At 46.9% G+C, this 19,901-nt stretch overlaps 1 protein-coding gene across 2 annotated transcripts; it reads left to right on the forward strand.

Annotated features, from left to right (window-relative positions):
* Positions 1–399: 399 nt before the first annotated feature.
* Positions 400–19,141, forward strand: ZDHHC7 (zDHHC palmitoyltransferase 7). 2 transcript variants are annotated; one of them, XM_034426553.3, is made up of 8 exons: positions 400–908; positions 5,307–5,387; positions 8,815–9,137; positions 9,730–9,854; positions 12,439–12,535; positions 13,391–13,472; positions 15,184–15,314; positions 15,487–19,141. In XM_034426553.3, the coding sequence occupies exons 3-8, from the start codon at positions 8,832–8,834 to the stop codon at positions 15,664–15,666; spliced, it is 921 nt and encodes a 306-aa protein (XP_034282444.2). In that variant the 5' UTR covers positions 400–908; positions 5,307–5,387; positions 8,815–8,831; the 3' UTR covers positions 15,667–19,141. The 2 variants fall into 2 exon arrangements, with proteins under 2 accessions (XP_034282444.2, XP_034282446.2); XM_034426555.3 differs by lacking the exon at positions 400–908 and adding an exon at positions 3,070–3,297.
* Positions 19,142–19,901: the final 760 nt, after the last annotated feature.

Consider the following 19,901-nt stretch of genomic DNA (forward strand, 5'->3'; position numbering starts at 1 on the left):
AATGAGAATTGCACGCGGTTCCTTTATTGCACCGTCCCACCGCGGCATGCTCCGTGCACAACTATCCTGCGAGGTTGTCCTAAGTTTGCTAAGAAGCATATTATATAAAATGCATTATTCGCAAGCAGGGAGGGTGGTGTGGATCGACTGGAAGGTCTGCGAGGAAGAACGGAGCCCAAGGCTTTCTGCACATGCCCAGAGGCATTGCAAAAGGGAGGGAAAAGGGAGGGAGGGGGGAGAAGCGGCGGCGTCCAGCGCAGTTGCAGGACTGATGAATTGCAGCAACCCTGCAAGGAAGGGCAGGAGAGGCAGCGTGCGTTCTGCGCAGGCGCGAACCCGGCCGAGGCCGAAGTAGAACACCCTAGAGTTGGAGGCATAAGGAGGCACGCTTACGCAAACGTCACTTCCGATGTCATTTGACGGCCGCCATTTGCGGAGCAAGCGGGCGTGTCAACGTCACTCTTGTTCTTTCTCTCCGGCCAGCGGGGATCACGCGCGTTTTATTTCCCACCACCACCCACCACTCCGGTCGATCCGCAAAACGAGAGAAGCGGGGAAGTTTCCTTCGCCGTCCCCCACTCTCCACGAAGTCGTCGCGATCCCGGATTTTATCGCTCCTCCCTCTATCCCCTTGGGGGCAAACCCTCCCCCCAGTCCTCTGAACGCATGCGCGGACGTCCCCCCTTGCCCTCCTGAGGGCCGGGCCAAAAGCGCGTGACGGGGCGCATGCGCGGGACGCCGTGCTGCTTCTGGAGCTCGCTCGCTCGGCGGTGCCTCCGCGGCGACGGATCCACCTCAGCCGGCGGGGCTTGCGGGGACGGGCCCCTCCATCCGGGATGGGCCGGGACCGCCGCCATCGTCATCAGCCGGGGTCGTGCGAGGCAAAACCCTGAAGGAACCGGGGCGAGGTAAGTCTGTCAGTGGGCGAGAGGGCGGGGCATAGCGAAGCCCCGCCCATCTGGCCCCGCCCCGCCGGGTGGCCCCGCCCACCCCAGCTGCTCTCCCGTTCCAAGCGGCCCCGCCCCTTTCCAGCCTCTGCCAGGTGCTGCCCCCTCCTCCTCTCTCCTGCCCTGGACCTCACCTCCCATAATCCCCAGCCGTGGGGGTGGGGGATTATGGGATTTAAAGCCCATCCCAATTTTGGAAGGGGAAAAAGCTGATGGGAGTTTTCCCAGCTGGGTGCCCTCCAAGGCAGGTTGGACTCCCATCTCTCGCCTTCCTCTTTGGAATCCTGGCTGGGAATGATGGGTATTGGAGCCCTGTCCTCCTAGGGGGGCTGTGGCCTCCCGGGATGAGTTGTTGGAGTTTTGGGACATGGGGTCCCAATCCCCATCTGGGTGAGGGGGGGGGTTCCTCATCTCTCATCACAATAGGACATATTATAACAGTGTGGGAAGGGACCTTGGAGGTCATCTAGTCCAACCCCGAGATAGACCCGAGACTTTTTCATCATGCTTATCTGACCTGCTTCATTCAACGCAGGATTTCCCTGTTTTGCTCAGGGTTTCTCAACCTTGGCAGCTTCAACTCCTCAAAAATCCAGTATTTTCAGCTGTAAATCTGAGATTGAAGTCTATCCAAAGCTCTTAGCGGTGATACTTCTAGAGAATAATGTGAAACCGATTGTCTTGAGCTAGTTCAGGACTTTAGTGTAACTTCTAGAGTCCTAGACTATTATCCTTTCTAACTAGAATGCTTTCTTAGGGCGTGGGAAAATCTAGCATTAGTTTCTGGGTTTTGGGGTTTTTTTAGATTTCCTTTTAGAAGAAAAAAAAGCGAACTGAAACTGAGACATTTTGCAGGCAAAGCATCGTCTGATACTGCATTAGAGCATGCCTCCCAAGTGCGTTCAGGAAGTGACACACAATAGAATGGGTAGGCTTTCTCGTCGCCTGGCAAAACCTTACATTATTTCTTCCAATGCAATAATTGGCTACTGTACAATTATTACAAAACAACGCTAATTGGATGACTCTAAAAGACGCTGGAGGTCATTAGTGGAGATCCTGCCTCAGTAAGCGTCAAATAATTGAATGAAAGAGATGTCTAACCCATCAGCTGACTTCAGTAGCCGGTCATCTGCATATCAATTTTGGCCAGTAGATCCAGCAGCCGAAGGATGAATTGCAAAACTTTGAGAGCAGATCAAAATTGATGCCCCTGGGGAGAGATTAAACTAATGGAACTGCTAAATGGAAGGTTTTAAAAAAACAGATAAAATGTTCACTTCGGTCTTAAGAAGAACGAGGAGAGAGGAAAATAACGTGGACAATCAAGTGTTATAGCTTAAAAAAAAACAAAACTGAGTTACAGCACAGATGTCATCAGCAAAACGTGAAACGTACCATAGTTTGCCTGGCTGTTCGGTTTTTACTTTGTCTCATTGCTGGTCAGTTGCTAGTAGGATGAAAATATGACTCCTGTTTGTCTTGAATCTCCAAAGTCCACATCAATAGAATGACAGCGTTGGAAGGGACCTCGGAGGTCTTCTAGTCCAACCCCCTGCTAGAGCAGGAAACCCTCTACCATTTCAGACAAATGGTTGTCCGGTCTCTTCTTAAAAACCTCTAATGATGGAGCACCCACAACTTCTGGAGGCAACACACACGGTAACACACGGGAGATTAAACAAGTGTATGTTTTGCCGAGTGTTATAGTAGCTCAGGAGGACTGCTTTCCTTTCCTTTCCTTTCCTTTCCTTTCCTTTCCTTTCCTTTCCTTTCCTTTCCATGCACACATAACACACGTGTTATTTTTCCGCATAACACATGTGTGTGTTACTGCAGAAAGGAAAGTAATCCTTCTGGGGCCACCATAACACTCAACAAAATATACACTCGCTTGATCTTCCCATGTGTGAGTGGTGAAGTTGGTCGCCAGTTTCAAAGGTTTGGCTTCAGATTCGCACGAATGCCTCCGCCCTGTTCTTGATGTGCTTCTGGACTTTCTTTACCTGTGAGCCTCTCTCCCTCCTTCAGCAGAGTAGTTACCTTGCCTGCTCTGCTCACAGAGACCTAGAGAGATCTCTGTGACATCAGAACTTCACAAGGCCCTGCTGATGGGAACGCCTGTGGACCTGGGGCAGATCCCAGATCTGGAGAGCAGGAGCCCAACTGCCAGAATGTAACACACACACACACACACACACACACACACACACACCGCCATGCCCCATGACGTGACTGGGGCAGGCCTTGGGTGGCCTGCAGATCTCTCCGTCCCCTTTCCATCTTCACGCCTAGAATATCTTCCGAATTTGTCAGGCGGAAGGGGACTGGCTCAAAGAGCCGATTGTAGGTATGTTGCAACTCGGAAACTCAAAGAAAAAAGAAGGGGATAAAAAGCAGAAGGTAGCTTTAAGGCAGAGGGTAGGTTTGCTTCAGTCACAGCTGGTCCCCTCGCAGCCCTGGAAAAATATGTAACTTTAGGATGGCTCGGAATATTCAGTTACAGGCAAGTTCACCGTTAAACAGGAGCGGAGCAACTGTGACCTTGGACGTGTAATACTTGGAATAAATAATCAAGAGGAGGTTTTAATTGGGCGCTTAGAAGCCGGCTGAACCTCCTGCAGCTGCTGCTTTTCCTGGACAATGAAAGACTGACTGGAGTTGGTTTCCTCCAAGACAGGGTACGTCAACTCAAAGGAGCATCCGTTTTCCCCCCAAGAAAATCTTTGAAACGGTATCTGGACTGTAGACGACAATTTTGCATCATTGGGGTGGATGCTTTGTCCCTTGGGACCCTGGAATCGGTGGATTTTTATATTCTTATTTCTCTACAAAATATATTTTAGACGGATGGTCTTTTATTTCCCCTTGTCCTTTCCTTCCCTGCTTTTCGCTTACAGCTAGAGTCGGTCGAATTATTTGAAGGCACGGCTTGACTCGGTTCTGGGAAAGTCCCCGCTCTTAACGTGGATCGGCTCATTTACGAGATGCCCGAAGTTACTTCACATTCTGTACTTTTGAATTATTCACTCTGGTTGACGTTATCGCCGTGCTCTTGAGTTTTTTGTTTGCGTTCTGGGCTGTTGAGAGAGAAGTCAACAGAGTTATTTGGGGGGGGGGAGAGCCTTTCGTCTTTCCGCTCATTGTGATTTTGCGTTTCGTTAGCGATTTCTCTCGGATTTGCTGGTGTCCGTCCTTTTGCCTGTAGACCCTGGTCGTTTGGCTATGTAACGGCTACTGTGTCCCCCTGCTTTTTTAAGTTGCTTTAGGTTTTCCTGTTTAAAATAAAAGTAAATCAAATTAAAAAGATTGAGAGCAAGAATCGATATACCAGAACCCACAGCTATCCTCTAAAGCAGTGTTTCTCAACCTTGGTAGCTTGAAGATGGGTGGAGCAGCGCTGGCTGGGGGATTCTGGGAGTTGAAGTCCACCCATCTTCAAGCTACCAAGGTTGAGAAACACTGCTCTAAAGCAGGGGCCCCAACCTGTGGCCCACAGCGCTCTACTGCACCCCCCATGCTGGGCCAGCAACACAGAAACCTTGGGGAACGCGGCTCTAAAAGTAGACCAAGAGAAAGAAATAAAATGGTAAAAACATAAACGCTAAAATAACTTAGAAGTGAAATTAATTTGCAGTTTAGTTAGAAGCATGGGAGATGAAATAATAGCAGAGCGACTAAAACTGACGGAAGCGGTGACTGACAAAGTAACTTTGGGGAAGGGCGGGGGGGGGAATGACCACAAATGGAAAGAAATATCTAACCTTACCCAGAGAAGAATGTATTTCATACTGGTAAAATAGAAACAACCTTTAGGGACCCAAGTCCCAAGCCTTTAAAAAAACCAACTTCAGCTGGGTGAATAATACCTAAAATAGAAGTTTTTAAACCCTGGCAAAAATGGTTTCCGAGTCATCCTGGTTACCTTGTTCTGCATCAGTTGCAAGTTTCAAGCAGCCCCCGGACAGCGTGCATTCTGCCTTCACAGATGGGTCGTAACCTTCTGGAATACGGCAATGGCCTGCAGACAGCTGGCCAGCAAGAGAGCAGGGCAGATGGCCTGAATTTGACACTTCCCGAAACAGCTGGTGGCGGATAACACTGCCCATTAACCACAATCTTCCTTCTTCCGAAGAATCAAAAGCCTCTCGCCATGACTCTCTCTCTCTCTCTCTCTCCTTTTCCCTTAGAGATTTCAGGATTTAATCCAGAGAAAGGGAGATGTTTGAACTTGACAAGTGAGCCCAGAGGTCAAAAGTGCTTCAGATGGTCTGCCCTTTCCAGGTGATGCTTCACTTGGGTTTTCTCTCGGGCTGTACTGATTGTGACCAACACGCACTTCTATTTATGCCCGGATAGGTCACACCTGATATGACCGCGTGTGCATCGTAGAAGCCCAAAGGAACAGCAAGATGTCCGACTAACCGTTGTCCCTTACAGGTATGTATCATTTTTTTCCCCCTAGCCCTTACAAACACCTACAGGCACCGACCTCCACACCGCTTACCCAGCTTCCCGTTCACGAAGCTTTCTTCGGATAGTAGGCAGAGACAAAACACGTGAAGTTTGTAAACTGGCCTCCACTGTTCAATTAGAAAGCCATGGAGGTGGGTCTTTTCCGTCAAATTTAGGGAAGTGAGATTGATAGATAACGTTTCAAACTGGAAGCACCGCTAGAGATTCGTGGCCAGTTGCCACACACACATGACTAGGCTGTTTTCTTTTTAAATTGCAGCTTCTTTTTTGGGGGGGGAGATGTATTTTCATTAAGAGTTCCCATTATTCATAGGCTGAGTATTTGATGGACATTTTTTCTCAGCTTTTGGTACGGTTCATGTTTTAAATCATTGCGGCATCTTGCTGTTGACTTCCCTCTCATCGGTTCCCGTGTGTAGTTATTGCATTTCTGCAGTGAATGCAAAACCTGTTTATTTGATATTTCTTGTGACTGGGAAATCTAGACTTGACGTCCCAAGTTAGAAGCGTTTCATCTGCCATCCTTCTCCAAGATCAAACTCTCTTTGGTCTTGGCTAAGAGGATGCTGGCTAAGATACACGCACAAACTGCAATGCAGTATGCTTGAAGGTTGCAGGTTGGACAAAAAGGAATATAGGCAATTTTGTAAAGCTGCAAAACAGTCGAGCCTTGTCTAAAATATTTGTGGTTTGAAAGAGATCCTTTTTATGCAAAGGCTCTGTGCATCAGCGTGAGATTGGAGTGATTCCCCTCCACCCCAGACTAATGTTTGATCACATTTTTGGGATTTTCAACAAGTCAACCTCCTTTATGCTGTGTTCCCCTCCCCCCCACCTGCCTACAGCCAGTCTTTTAACTTACACAGCATCTTTGAAAAAAAACAAAACCAGGTTTTTGCTGCAGAATTGCTTCCTGGATTGAGATCTGAACCCTTTGCCAAAAATGAAGGTTTTTGTTTCCCTCATCTGGCTTTGTTTTGTTTTTTTTAATCTTAACAGTAATCAAGTCCTTCTTAGGATGTTGTGTGGATGACTATTTTCCAAAGGCAAGATTAGAATCTTGTGCTGCTGCAGAATGCCATTTGTCAGCTGGATTCCTAAGGATCGCAAGCATTGGGGTGGTTCTGAGTGGATCCCTGATTCCTTCACCAGTATCAGTGAAAGAAGAATTTGCTACAGACCAGAGCCAGTTCAGGGTAGTGGTGAAGGGACCAGGCTGCAAAACTGTGTGAGTTCTAGTTTTGCCTTAGGTGCCAAATCTCCTGGCTCAGCTTGGGCCAGTCCCTCAATCTCAGCTCTAGGAAGGAGGCAATGACAAACTGCTTTTGAAAAACCTCGCCAGCAAATGTGCAGGGACTTGGCCAGACAGTCTCTGAGTATCTTGAAAAGAAGAAAAAAATAATTGAGGGGTAATTACTATCAGAGGGACGCGGTGGCTCAGTGGCTAAGACGCTGAGCTTGTCGATCGAAAGGTCGGCAGTTCAGCGGTTCGAATCCTTAGCACCACGTAACGGGGTGAGCTCCCGTCACTTGTCCCAGCTTCTGCCAATCTTAACAGTTGGAAAGCATGTAAAAAATGCAAGTAGAAAAATAGGGACCACCTTTGGTTGCAAGGGAACAGCGTTCCGTGCGCCTTTGGCATTGAGTCATGCCAGCCACATGAACACGGAGACGTCTTCAGACAGCGCTGGCTCTTCGGCTTAGAAACGGAGATGAGCACCGCCCCCTAGAGTCGGGAACGACTAGCACGTATGTGCGAGGGGAACCTTTACCTTACTATCATCAGGTTAAGGCTGAACCTCTTCACAGGACCTTTGTCCCCTGTGAATAACAACAGTGAGGAAGAGGAGGTAGAATCAATCCCGCCTTCCTTCTGTCCTCCTTTCGTTGAGTTTGCATGGCCCAGAAATCCCGCCTTGATTGATGATAAATCAAGGATAATTACACATTGGTCAATGCACCTTTAAAACTGTGTTCATGTGTGCTGGTTTGTAAGGAGAAGGAAGCTGCCATTTGTGGGGAAACTGAGAAGCATCTGCTCGGATATCATCAAATCAATAACAAGCTTTCAGCGCTGCCCTTCGCCATCGACGGTAATAGCACTGAATCAATAGGGATTTTAGGATGAAAAGGGTCTCTAGGATTTCTTGCCATTCTCGGCATTTGAGAGACTTAACACTGCAGCTGTTCCTCATACTTTGATTTCCCGTCTGAATCGTGGGGCGCTCCCTGGGAACTCCTTCCTTTCCCAAGCGAGCCGTGATTTAATGAGGCCGTTTGTGGCTTCACAAAGCTCTTTAGAACTTCACTCAAGACACCCAATGGGGGTTTTGCAAATGTTCCCCAGAAGTCTTCCATGCGCAAGGAAAAGAGGAGGAGGACCAGGCAAAGGAGGGCCAAGAGATGGATCCAAAGCAGAACTTTTTATTCCCCAGCGGCTGAATTTTCAAAAAAAATAAAAATAAATCCTAGGTAGAATTCCTACATGAAAGTAATTAATCGAAAGGGCCGTCTCATTTAGTACGGTTAAAGGTATTCAAACTTTCTACAAGGACAGCATTAAGCCACTGAAGTCCAACAATGAGTCCGTCAGGATTGATTGAGCCTCCTCTTGTAAGGTTCCTCCTCCAAGGTTTTACACTTGAGAAGCCAGTCTCAAGAAAGAACTGCCAGGAACGAAAGCGGCGTGAAAAGAGAGGAAGATTTTAATTTTATGGGGTCCTTGGTGCTCTCTGAGCTTGGATGGTCAGTGATGATGTTACCTATTTTGAGTAACGAAACATCTGCAAGAAAACAATCAAGCATCAAGGGCACCACAATCTCCTCCTCCTCCTCCTCTTCACCTCTCTCCCTTCTAGCACTGATTATGTTATTTAATTAGGTAAGGAAACATCTGCAAGAAAGCAACCAAGCTCAGCGAACACCAAGGACCCCACAGTCATCTCCCCCGCCTTCTCTTCCTCCTCCTCCTCTTCACCTCTCTCCCTCCTAGCACTGATTATGTTATTTAATTGGGTAAGGAGATGTCTGCGAGAAAACAGGCAAGTTCAGAGAACATCACAGACCCCTCGTTTCAACTCTGAGCTCCAACAGGGCTTTAATTTTATTTATATTTCAACAGCTGACTTGAGAACTTCTAGAAGTTCTTCTAGGCAGCCAGAATAATGCCGGGGGAAAAAAAAACCTGATTGACCCGTAGGATCTTAAATATTTGGCCTTCTGAGTCTGTTGAGATCAACCTTGGGTATATCAATTCTGGAGTCCTTCCTATGGCGTTTGACTTGCCTCGTTTGAATTAGAACAGGATGGGCTGTTCGCCATCCCTTGACACTGGAAGATGTGCCGTCTAGGAGCCTTGGTGCACAGCTACTCGCTGGTTATTTTCCCACAGGGCCAGTCTGGAAAACCATGCAGTCATCCGGGCACAGGTTGCGTGAAGTTGAGCACCATCCACTTCTTGCCGAGAACGACTGCTACGATTCGTCGTCATCCGAGTGCGACGCGGGAGATCGCCTTTGGTTCATCCGCGACAGCTGCGGGATGGTCTGCGCAGTGATGACCTGGCTTCTGGTGGTCTACGCCGACTTCGTGGTCACCTTCGTCATGCTGCTGCCTTCCAAAGACTTCTGGTACTCCCTGGTCAACGGAGTCCTCTTCAACGGCTTGGCTGTGCTGGCGTTGTCTTCTCACCTAAGAACCATGCTGACGGATCCAGTGAGTATGGAGACCAACAGTTTTGGATGCCACGCAGAGGAGTCTTTCTTGAGCACGTGGAGTCACACTTCCTATAATCCCACCGGTCTAGGACAAGTCGCTGCAGCCAACACACCATGGCCAACTCACCAGGGGACAGTTTGCTATGGCCAACTTGCTAGGGGATAATTTGCCATGGCCAACTCGCCACGGAACAAAACTTACATAATATTGAAGAAATGGTGGAATAGAATCATTGAAGGAAGGATGCAAAAGGAGGGACAAAATGATATCTGAATGACAAAGATTACAATATTTTAAAAATTATTTTAAATAAATATATTGGTTGAATTGTCCTGTGGCGGGTTGGCGAAGGCAAGTTGGCCAACGCAAGTTGCCCATAGTGAGTTGTCCATGCTGAATTGGCAACAGTGAGTTGCATATAGTACGTTGGCCATGGTGAGTTGTCCCATTCCGAATCCCACAGCCAAAGCAGCCTTGGGGATTTTGGGAACTGAAGGACGGCCTATTTGGAGAACATGAGATCGAGGAGTCCACTGTAAATAAGTAGCCTCCTCCTGAATCACTGAGCTCTGTCTTTCTGGCTTTTTAGGGTGCTGTCCCCAAAGGAAATGCTACAAAAGAATACATGGAGAGTTTGCAGCTGAAACCAGGGGAGGTCATCTACAAGTGCCCCAAATGTTGCAGCGTGAAGCCAGAACGTGCCCATCACTGCAGGTATCTGTCACGCTGCCCTTGATTTGCTCTGAAACCAGCATATAGTACATAACTTGAGGATCTTGTGGCGCAGTGGTTAGAGAGCAGTACTGCAGGCTACTTCTGTTGATTGCCGGCTGCCTGCAATTTGGCAGTTCGAATCTCACCAGGCTCAAGGTTGACTCAGCCTTCCACCCTTCCGAGATCAGTAAAATGAGGACCCAGATTATTGGGGGCAATGGGCTGATTCTTTAAATCGCTTAGAGAGGGCTGTAAAGCACTGTGAAGCGGTATATAAGTCTAAAGGCTATTGTTCTGCCCCAGCTCCGGATTTCCGAGGATATTGACACACACCAACGGTCCTTATCAAATTTATTAAGTAGGAAAAATAAACCAAAGTCCGGCAAAGGTTGGCAACCAGCCCAGAAAACAAAATACGATAAGACTTTTTCAAAAATGCTCTTATAATTGCAAATTGTTTCCAGCAAGAAACTTACTAACCACGTGCAACTTAAATAGGCTAAGGGAGTGGCCAATTATCCTCAAGCCTTACTCTCGAGGAGACCTCCTCCTCCTGAGTAGCCACTCCTGCCTTTTGGCAGCCCTGCGTGCTCGAGCATTGAGAATTGGCTCCTCCACTTCGCTCTCTCCACTTGAAGGAGCCTCTGGAGGTTCTGAAGGCCCTGGCTGAGTCTCTGCCTCTGGCACCACATCCTCTTCAGCCTCCTCGCTGTCCGACGTGAGTGCCAGTTGCGCAGGCTGTTGGCGCAACACCACACCAGCCTCCTCGTTGGGATCAGCCACGATCCGCGCAGGCCGCTGGCGGGCCACAACAGCTATTGCTATTGCTATCCTCTCCATCCGGTTAGAACTGAGGTGTGAATTCCTTTCACCATTGCTACCCTGAGCTCCCATCAGCCTAGTCTTCTTTCAAAGGAGCTTCTCTCCTAGTGTGGAGCTTCTCAATCGTCCAGGTCGTGGTTATCCCAAAGATGCTTTTTCCCCCCCAAAGGCAGCTGAACTTTTTCTTTGAAATTCGTTTCGCTTCTCATCCAAGAAGCTTCTTCAGTTCTCCATAATTCTGTTCTGATTGATTGATTGATAGTGATGGGTGGTCCTTGCCCCAAGCACTGTTTTAAACCCTCGCCCTGTTTCCCTGACCCATAATAGCTTTTTTCCTTGGGAGTCGCTTTCTCAAAACAGACTGCTCCCCCATGTTTTCAGTTGCTTCTGCAGTCCCAGAAGTATGGATCAGGGTCATTCCTGTTCCAAGCTCTTCTCTCTCTCTCTCTCTCTCTCTCTCTCCTTTGTGCTCAGCAAGAGAGCACGAGGGGGCTGTTTCCTAGGTGCTGCCTTCTTGAGCGCAGCTGCTGCTTCGGTTTGGCTCAGCCCCCCCTCCCCTTCAGCCCCCGACCGTTTGAAATGGAGGATTCCTACAAATGTGGGAGGCTGGGGGAGGCAGGGAGCCCTCGGTGCCTCCGAAAAAGGCAGTAGAGGGCTTGTTGGCCTTTATAAAGCAGGCTCTTTTTCCAGACTCAACTACACGAGTGCCCTTTTTGAAAGACAGATGAAAATGCTGCCTCTCCCCACAACTCTGCCCCAGTCTGGCAGCCCCACCCCACCCCCCCAATGTTAATTGACTCTGCAGGAAGACTAAAGCTACTTTGATTGAGAGAATAGAATAGAATTCTTTATTGACCAAGTGTGATTGGACGCACAAGGAATTTGTCTTTGAGACCAACTCTCCACTCCGTAGAGCAGGATAGAAAAGGTGTAACATCTGACAAGCCTGATTTTCAGTCTTAGGCGTATGTTGTGACTGCAGAAGACCTTTTTCATTTTAAAGAATGCTGTTCAAGCTTTCTCTGTCCTTGTCTTTACTTCACTTTTGCTTCTCATCCCATCCACTTTGAGAACTGAAGAAGCTTCTTGGATGAGAAGCGAAGTGCTTTCAAGGAGAAACCCCCCCCCAAGAAAGTCCAGTTGCATTTTGGAAGGCATCTTTGTGACAACCATGACTTGGATGGTTGAGAATCTCCATAGATGTTTGACCTCCAAGGTCCAGTTCTTTGATTCTGTGAGTGAACTGTATCTCCTCTTCCTTTTGATACTTCAGCGAATTAAGGAGGCATTTGCCTGAGCCACTTCTGAACGTTATCTCATTTCTCAGAACTTTAAAAAAAAATACTTCACCCCCTTTTTGTCCAGTTGAGGGTCCTTCCTTATCCCCATCAAGCTCTTCTTCCTGACTCTCTACCACTTGGGAGCCAAGCAAAGTTCTTGGATTCTCCACTTCAGCCTTGTTCCAAAGAAGTCTTGTGGCCAGCTGCCACGCTACAATCTTCACTCCTATCAGAAATACCCTGATACGATACAGACCTGATCTATTTTCCAGCGTTTCTCCTAGAGGGAGATGAGCGGTTCAGAAATACGAAATATAAATTAATAAAGTTTTGTCCGGTTCCTTAAAAAGGAAATAGATCTGGCTTGTTTGCTGTATGCAAATACCTTGGATTTTCAAAGAAACGGGTTCTTTGCTGGTTTCTATACTTTCAACTCCAAAAGGCACATAACGTTTTTTTCCCCCCCTTTTAAATCCCATCAGTATTTGCAAACGATGCATTCGGAAGATGGATCATCACTGTCCGTGGGTTAACAACTGCGTAGGGGAAAGGAACCAGAGGTTTTTTGTGCTTTTTACTGTGAGTAGGCATTGTGATTTCATATGTCTCAAATCAGGGAAGAGGGAGGAACGTTAGCGGAACATTTAAATTTGCAAGTCAGAATATTGGTGGTGTTTTAATGCCGACTTCACCTCCTCGGTGAATGGTGCCTGCCTTGTGAAAGATGTTCTATCTCTGCACCCTTTTGGCTTTTTCTCACATCTTCCTTGGGTTAGAAATAGAGGCTGAGCTTTTTCATTTTGCTGTTTGAACTTGGGAGGGGGAGGAGGGGCGTCTTCTGATTAGCTCTGTTCCTTTTGTTTTATTTTATTTTTGATAGGCATAGTTGGCATTTAATTTTTGTTCTAAGCTGCCTCAAATCATTGTGGAATCAGACAGCTCCCAAAATGGAGAAATTAAATCAGGGGTGTAAAAGTTAAGGCCTGTGGGGTGCTTAGATCTGGCCCATGGGGGCTGCCCTGGAAACAGCGAAGGAACCGGTCCGCGGTGCCTCTGCCAGCAAAAACAGAGCTTGGGAGGGCTGCATGCGGCCCGCCCGGGCTCCGTTAGCGGCCTCCAGCCATCTGCCAGGAAAAACGGAGCTCAGGGAGGCCACATGCCCCACCCTCCGGCTCTGTTTTCACTGGTAGAGGGCTGCAGGAGGCCATCACAGCCAAAAACGAAGCCTGAACAAGTGATGTCGAGCTGGACACGCCCACACCCACCTTGGCCATGCCCACCCGAGGTCAAACACAACCCTGATGCGGCCCTTAATAAAATCGAGTTTGACACCCCTGAAATAAGATAGATGAGAAATAAAGGAAGGAGACACGCGATCGCGTTGAAGAATGTGCCTTCCGAAGATTGATGCCTGCACCTTCCCTTTTTTTCCAGATGTACATAGCTCTAATTTCAGCTCATGCCCTCATCCTCTGTGGATTTCAGTTCTTTTCCTGCGTCCGAGATCAGTGGATTGGTAAGCGAGCACATGGCCTTTGACTGATTTATTTTAAGCACGCCTAAATCGCTTCGTCTAGTAGAACGGTTCAGGTGCCGTCAGACCGTAAAGGAACCGTGGCGCAAATCTGAAACCGTGGAAGGATTTTAAGTAGCCCTTTACTTGACGGTGGCATCCGTCAATAAAAAGCAGGGGAAACTGCACCAGAATGATTAAAGCTGTACCAAAGCCAAATCATGCCTTACAAAGAGAAATAATTCCAAAACAAATAATTAAAATTTGGGGTCTAATATGATTAAATAAGGGACCTTCTCACTCTACTGGCAAGAGCCATTGTCTTTTTCAAGCTTATCTCCAGAGCTGGAGTAGTTTTGGAAAATGGATCTTAAGGCAAGAAATTTTAAGGTAGTTCGATTTTCTGGGAGAAGATTATTTTTTGAAAATTTAGATGCCCAACGGTTGAGAAGCCTGAAAATTGAAAATTGGCCGTTGAGTGTTCAAACGATGGGAGTCTTGGGAGATATCCACATTATTTTGCTTCCTGAAGAAAACTGCTTGGCGCGTTTCCAAAAGAGCATTTTGTTGAGTGCTTGGGTGACATCTTCCAACCGACCGATGTTTTGGGGAGTTTTGTTTTCAAAATAATTGCCTTTTTGAATTATGCATGGGAGTGCAGCGTGGGCGATGCTTAGATCGTGCTGCGGGAGACAACACAACCTGTCTGTGTTACATTTTGCAGTATCAGGGTGCACACATATGGCGCTGGAATTGCAAGGGTTAAACCCCCCCATGTCCTGTTCAACATGATGGTCGGAGATGGCCAGCCTGCTTTCTCGGATATTTTGCAGGCAGCCATGAAAATATAATTCCTCAAATTCCATCTCAGCAGATGGCTGGCCTTATCTCGCCTTAGTAGGAATTAGCTGGGTCAGGCCTGATTATTAGTTGGATAGGAAGCCACTAGCAAATCCCAGGCTGTAAGGTTAGATTAGGACAAGGTTTCTCAACTATGTCAGCTTGAAGACAAGTGGACTTCAACTCCCAGAATCCCCCTGGCTGGAGAATACTGGGAGTTGAAGTCCAAGTTGCCGAGGTTGAGAAAGACTCGATTAGGAAGTCAAAAATGCTTCCTGAAGTTTTCAGGAGTCCACCTTAAATTGAAGGAAGTTTTTGAAGCCCTAAAATAGGAATGTCACCCTCCCAGACCAGTAGGAATCTCTTAAAGTGTCTGGTCAACATATGTAATATATTTCCATTCTCTATGACTCCCCATTCAACATGCCTATCCCTCCAGTATATTGTACAATGTTTTTGGGCCTTCTATGAATGCAGGCTTTTTTGTATTTGCTTCCAACCATGTGCAAGTCAGTTTTGAATTCTACCTCACAGTTCCCTTTTATTTGGACTGGCTAATTATTCCAAAAAGACTCGTGAATGTGATTGTTCTGAATTGAAACTTAATTTTTCCTTCCTCCTCTCCTTCCTTCCTTCCCCCTCTCCTTCCTTCCTTGTTTCCTTCCTCTTCTCCTTCTTCCCCTCCTTTCTTCCCCCTCTCCTTCCTTCCTTCTTTCTTCCTCTCCTTCCTCTCTCTCTTCCTCCCCTCCCTTCCTTCTTCCTCTCCTTTCTCTCTCTCTCTCCTTCCTTCCTTCTTCCTCTCCCTCTCTCTCACCTTCCTTCCTTCCTTCCTTCCTTCCTTCCTTCCTTCCTTCCTTCCTTCCTTCCCTCCCAGAATGCAGTAACTTCTCCCCACCCGTGACGGTCATCCTGCTGATCTTCTTGTGCCTTGAAGGGTTTCTGTTTCTGACGTTCACTGCTGTGATGTTCGGCACCCAGATCCATTCAATATGCAACGATGAAACGGTAAGCCGTTCCCCTTCCCCACCAACATCACCACCACCCTCCGTTGCAAGTTGGACCTGCCTTTCTCACAACCTCTCCCCCTCCACTCCACTCCAGCTGAGACCTTGAATCTCGGCTCCCACCCCCATCCCAAGTTTGCAGAGTTTCACCCAAGGCCCCCATTAACTTGCAGGAGATCGAAAGGCTGAAGAGCGAGAAGCCCACGTGGGAACGGAGGCTGTGCTGGGAAGGGATGAAGTCAGTCTTTGGGGGACAACCGTCTCTGCTGTGGATAAATCCTTTCGCTGGATTCCGAATCCGGAGACTCCTGTTGATGAGGGCCAAGAAAGGAGCGCCTGAGTTTTCTGTCTGAGCCTGCCCAATCATGCTGAAACCCACACGAGGCGTTCGTTGTATTTATTGGGGGGGGCAAGACGGGAAAAAAAGCCGCAACCTGGGGCCAGTGGACTTTTAAGAAACAAACCGAACAAACATTTTGCTTGTAGCAAGCAGAGTTTTATACCTTTATAACCTCCGACGTCTCGCTCTCGGAACGCGGAATGTGGCCACGCCTGTCTTTCGTTGAGCAGAACGAACCAAACGCCAGGGGAAAAGGGACAGTTACGCCGAGGAAGTCCAAATAGCATCTCCACTGCGGTTACGTGATTTTAGAGGGACTGCGTAGGGTTTTTTTTTTTTTTCCCCATTTTTCGCCAGATCTCTTCATTTAGGAGTCTGTGGGGTTTCCTCTTTTTTTTTTTTTCCTTTGATTTCTCCTCTTTTGAAAAGACTGTTCCTGGAGCCACCATTGTCAATCATGAGACACCATTGTCAATCATGAGACGCCGTTGTCAATCACAGGACATGCTGGAAACGGCTAGCCAAACCCAATCTCCGAAACGAAAAGTTTTCAGGCTGGTGTCTGGAGCCATGCTGTCCTTTTCCTCTTTGCCCCAACAAGGCCCGTGAGCTGTGTTAGGGTGGGTGATTATCTCACACGGCTTCTGATTCTCCCACTAGAGAACCCAAAGCTTGCCAGGGTGAAGTCTCAAAATTTCCTCACCTCACCAGATCATTCCATTTTAGGTTCAGTATCAGTTCAAGTGCTAAATAGGAAACAACCATACGAACAAGTACCGTCTGCTTGTGGATGCTTGGGTCAAACGGCTGTTTTTGTCCTCAATTTGAGGGAAGTCCTCTGCTGTTTGAGGAGGCTGAGAATGGATTTTAAAGAAAGGCAACGGAAGTCAAAACCTCTCAAAGTCGGCAAACTCTCCGTTGTCTCTTTCATGTCACTGCATCGGGTTGTTGTCAAATAGGCCGGCAGGTTTTTCAAAAAGTCCTTCTCTCTCCCCCCGCCCCCTCCTCAGCACTGGAAGTGGTGCTAGGGACTCAGGAAACCGGTCATTGGAAAGGGAGTGTCTTCTGAAGCTCAGCAGATGTTAGTCTGGAAGGTCATCCATCAGACGTCCCTCAAGCCAGTCCATTTGTTTTGGAAGAAGCTGCCTTAGATCCCAAGACTACAGGTAGTCCTTGACTTGACATTCGTTTAGTGACCCATGGCTGGCTGGGGAATTCTAGGAAGTTGAGCTCCAGGTGTCTTAAAAGTTGCCAAGGTTGAGATACATTATAAGAAGGGAAGGTCCTTAAGAGGTTGAAAAATGCTGCAATTAAGGAAATACTCACGAAAGGCAGGTGGGCATTTAACTCCACATAGGATTCAGATCGGTCGTGAAATTCCACTTGTTTCCTAATGGTAATTATGCTTAAATTATGCTTAAAGTAAAAAAAGAGAGAGAGAGAGATCACCCCCCTCCCCATGCAGCCTCCTTGTAACCAGAAGACTCAGTACAACTCTTGAGTATGTATGTGTATCCTGATTTTTTATATATATATAAAAAAACCTAGCTTCTTAACTCTAATAGGGATGAGTTCTTTTTGTTCTGTAATGGCATCGCATGCTTCTACCCCCTTAGCTGGGCATCTACAGAGGGTGGCAGGAGGATACCCGCGTGATGAAGGTGTCGCATGAATGTTGGCGCTTAATGTGCTTGTGTGTCCAAGGTTGAGATACAAGTTCAACAGAACTGCATTTGCACAACGAGGTTTATGGATTAAGGAGGGCTTGGGGTGGACACCCCCGAGTCTGTGGTTGACCTCTCAGAGAAGATTTTGACTTGAGTGAAGTTCTCCGAGTGTAGATGAAGCATATTAGATTTTTTAATTGTTTAATGGGTTTTAGTCGTAAGGTTCTTAATTTTTGGCCAAAGGGTATAATTCTTTTAAATTTTTAAATTTTGTATTGGATGTTTTTTACTTGGCTGTGCACCGCCCTGAGTCCACCAGGAGAAGGGCGGTATACAAATTTAAATAAAATAAATAAATAAAATAAATCTGGGGGGCAGCATGGTGGCTCAGTGGTCGAAGACGCTGGGCTAGTGAGCTGGAAAGTTGGCAGCCCAGGCTCGAGACCCGAGTGCCACATGATGACGTGAGCTCGCTCCAGCTCCTGCCAACCTAGGAGTTTGAAAGCATGCGAATGCGAGTAAATAAATAGGTACCACTTCGGTGGGAAGGGAACAGAGCTCCATGATGTCATGTTGGCCACATGACTGTGGAAATGTCTTCGGACGACGCTGGCTCAATGGCCTTGAAACGGAGATGAGAACATCCCCCCCTATAGAGTCAGCAACAACTAGCAGAGTAAAGTTCTGTAGGAGCCCCTTTTTACCTTAGCATTTAGACAGAGGTAAGTGTAACGGGCTTAGACCCACGTTGTCGTCTTGAGTTGAAGGCCGTAGAGTGTGACTCTTCGGATGAAGGTAGCTGGCATTGGCTCCTATCACTCGTATTGGATCTCTGTTCTTGTGGATGACCGTCGCCTGAAACCCAGTCTTCTCATTTGCCCGTGGATTTTGGCAAGACCAACCTTTGGCTCACCTCGCTGCTTGTTGTATAGTGCCTTACCTTTTTTTGTGAGTTGGGTTGCATGTTTATAAGAGGTGTCCAAAGAGAGTGCTGTTATTGTAAGAGCCTCTCCTAACATCCTTCCTGGGGCATGTCAGCATTTAAAAATATTACAGAATTGATGGAACTCAGGTGAGGAAGAAGAGAGGCAAAACCTCAGGTGTGTCCTTCGGTATGTTTTTAAAGACGATGTAGGTGTTTCTCCTTTCGCAAGCCAAATCTAGTGGTGGTTCTCCTTTCTGAGAGAACTTGGTCTACCAGTATGTCTACCATGGTGTTAAGGAGGACGCCAATCCTCCATTCTTAAGAAGGCACATCAGGCTAATAAGCCTATAAAGATATCCATGAATATTTTCCCTGATATCAGTTGGTACTGCCTGCCATTTTTAACATCTGCCGTGCAGAAGAAATATTGCCCATCGCAAGTGACCGGGGCCTTAGGGGTAAAATATTTAGCATTTACAGAATCCAGCCATGGAGCGCTTGGTACATCTTAGCAAACTCTTCTTGGTCATATAAACACAATGTAGGCAGTTCAGTCTTACTTTGAAGTTAATCCTGGAGGAAACCGCCCATGGAAGAAAATGCAACACAAGATAGAAAGGTGAAAAAAGGAGCCAGTTCAAGATCCATTGTGGTTTCAGTTCTACCGTTTGAGAATTAGGTATATCTACCTTTAAGGACCTCACTCATATATAGGCCGCCTCTGGTGGGACTGTCCTTCTGAAACTCAGCAGATCATGTTTAAACATCTGATTATGTCTTCTGATTTAGCAAATATGTGTGTGGAATGGATGGAAATGAAGTTCCTTGGTTTTCTGATCCTCGTTCTGTTGTAATTTTTTTTATATAAAAATGTGGAATAAAGTTAACTGATTGGAGCTTTGTTGACTAGCACCAGGCAAATGCCAGATTTGATTTACTCTATGGGTGTGGAGACATTGCTCCAAGGGAAGAGAGCACAAAGTCCCCAGGTTCATACGTGTCTGTCTCTGACCACAAAATCATTGATGGAGCCCACCAGGAGAGAGAATATAGGTTGACTTATGGATGACATGGTAGCAGTGTTCTAATATTTGAGGGGCTGCCACAAAGAACCGGGGGGGAGGGGGGTCAGCTTATTTTTCCAAAGCAACTGAGGGCAGGAGAAGAAACAGTAGATGGAAACTAATCAACGAGAGAGGCAACCTGGAATTGAGAAACTTCCCAACAGTGAGAACAATTAATCAGTGGAACAGCTTGCCTTCAGAAGTTGTAGGTGCTTCATCACTGGAGGTGTTTAAGAAAACCTGTCTGAAATGGTATATTGGATATATTGCTTGAAGACTTTTATTTTAAGTACAATTTATTTTGTTCCAACATTTTTTACAAATGGTAAGAGGAATTTCAAAAATTTAGATTAAATCCTAGGAGTATGTCAATAATATGTACTGTATATCTCTCAACTAGAACTATTATTGGACTATGGCTATCAAACTGGTTCTAAGATCTGCATGGAGCTAATCTCCATTTGCTCTTCCACCCAAACCAGTCCTGTGTTTCCACAACACCACAATAGATGGGAGTGTAACAGAAAATAAACCACTTAACTGCCAATGTTTTATATGATAGTTAACACCTGTTATGCTAATAACATTGTGG

This window comes from Pantherophis guttatus, chromosome 11 (assembly GCF_059756535.1).
Source record: "Pantherophis guttatus breed Tessera chromosome 11, ASM5975653v1, whole genome shotgun sequence".
NCBI lineage: Eukaryota > Metazoa > Chordata > Lepidosauria > Squamata > Colubridae > Pantherophis > Pantherophis guttatus.

What these genes read in the sequence shown, in the direction of transcription:
- ZDHHC7 (XM_034426553.3), top strand. Translation starts at nt 8,832, where the DNA reads ATGCAGTCATCCGGGCACAGGTTGCGTGAAGTTGAGCACCATCCACTT. An exon ending in GAACCATGCTGACGGATCCA is followed by an intron (nt 9,138 to 9,729) that starts GTGAGTATGGAG and finishes CTGGCTTTTTAG; the next exon opens with GGTGCTGTCCCCAAAGGAAA. An exon ending in CGTCCGAGATCAGTGGATTG is followed by an intron (nt 13,473 to 15,183) that starts GTAAGCGAGCAC and finishes CTTCCCTCCCAG; the next exon opens with AATGCAGTAACTTCTCCCCA.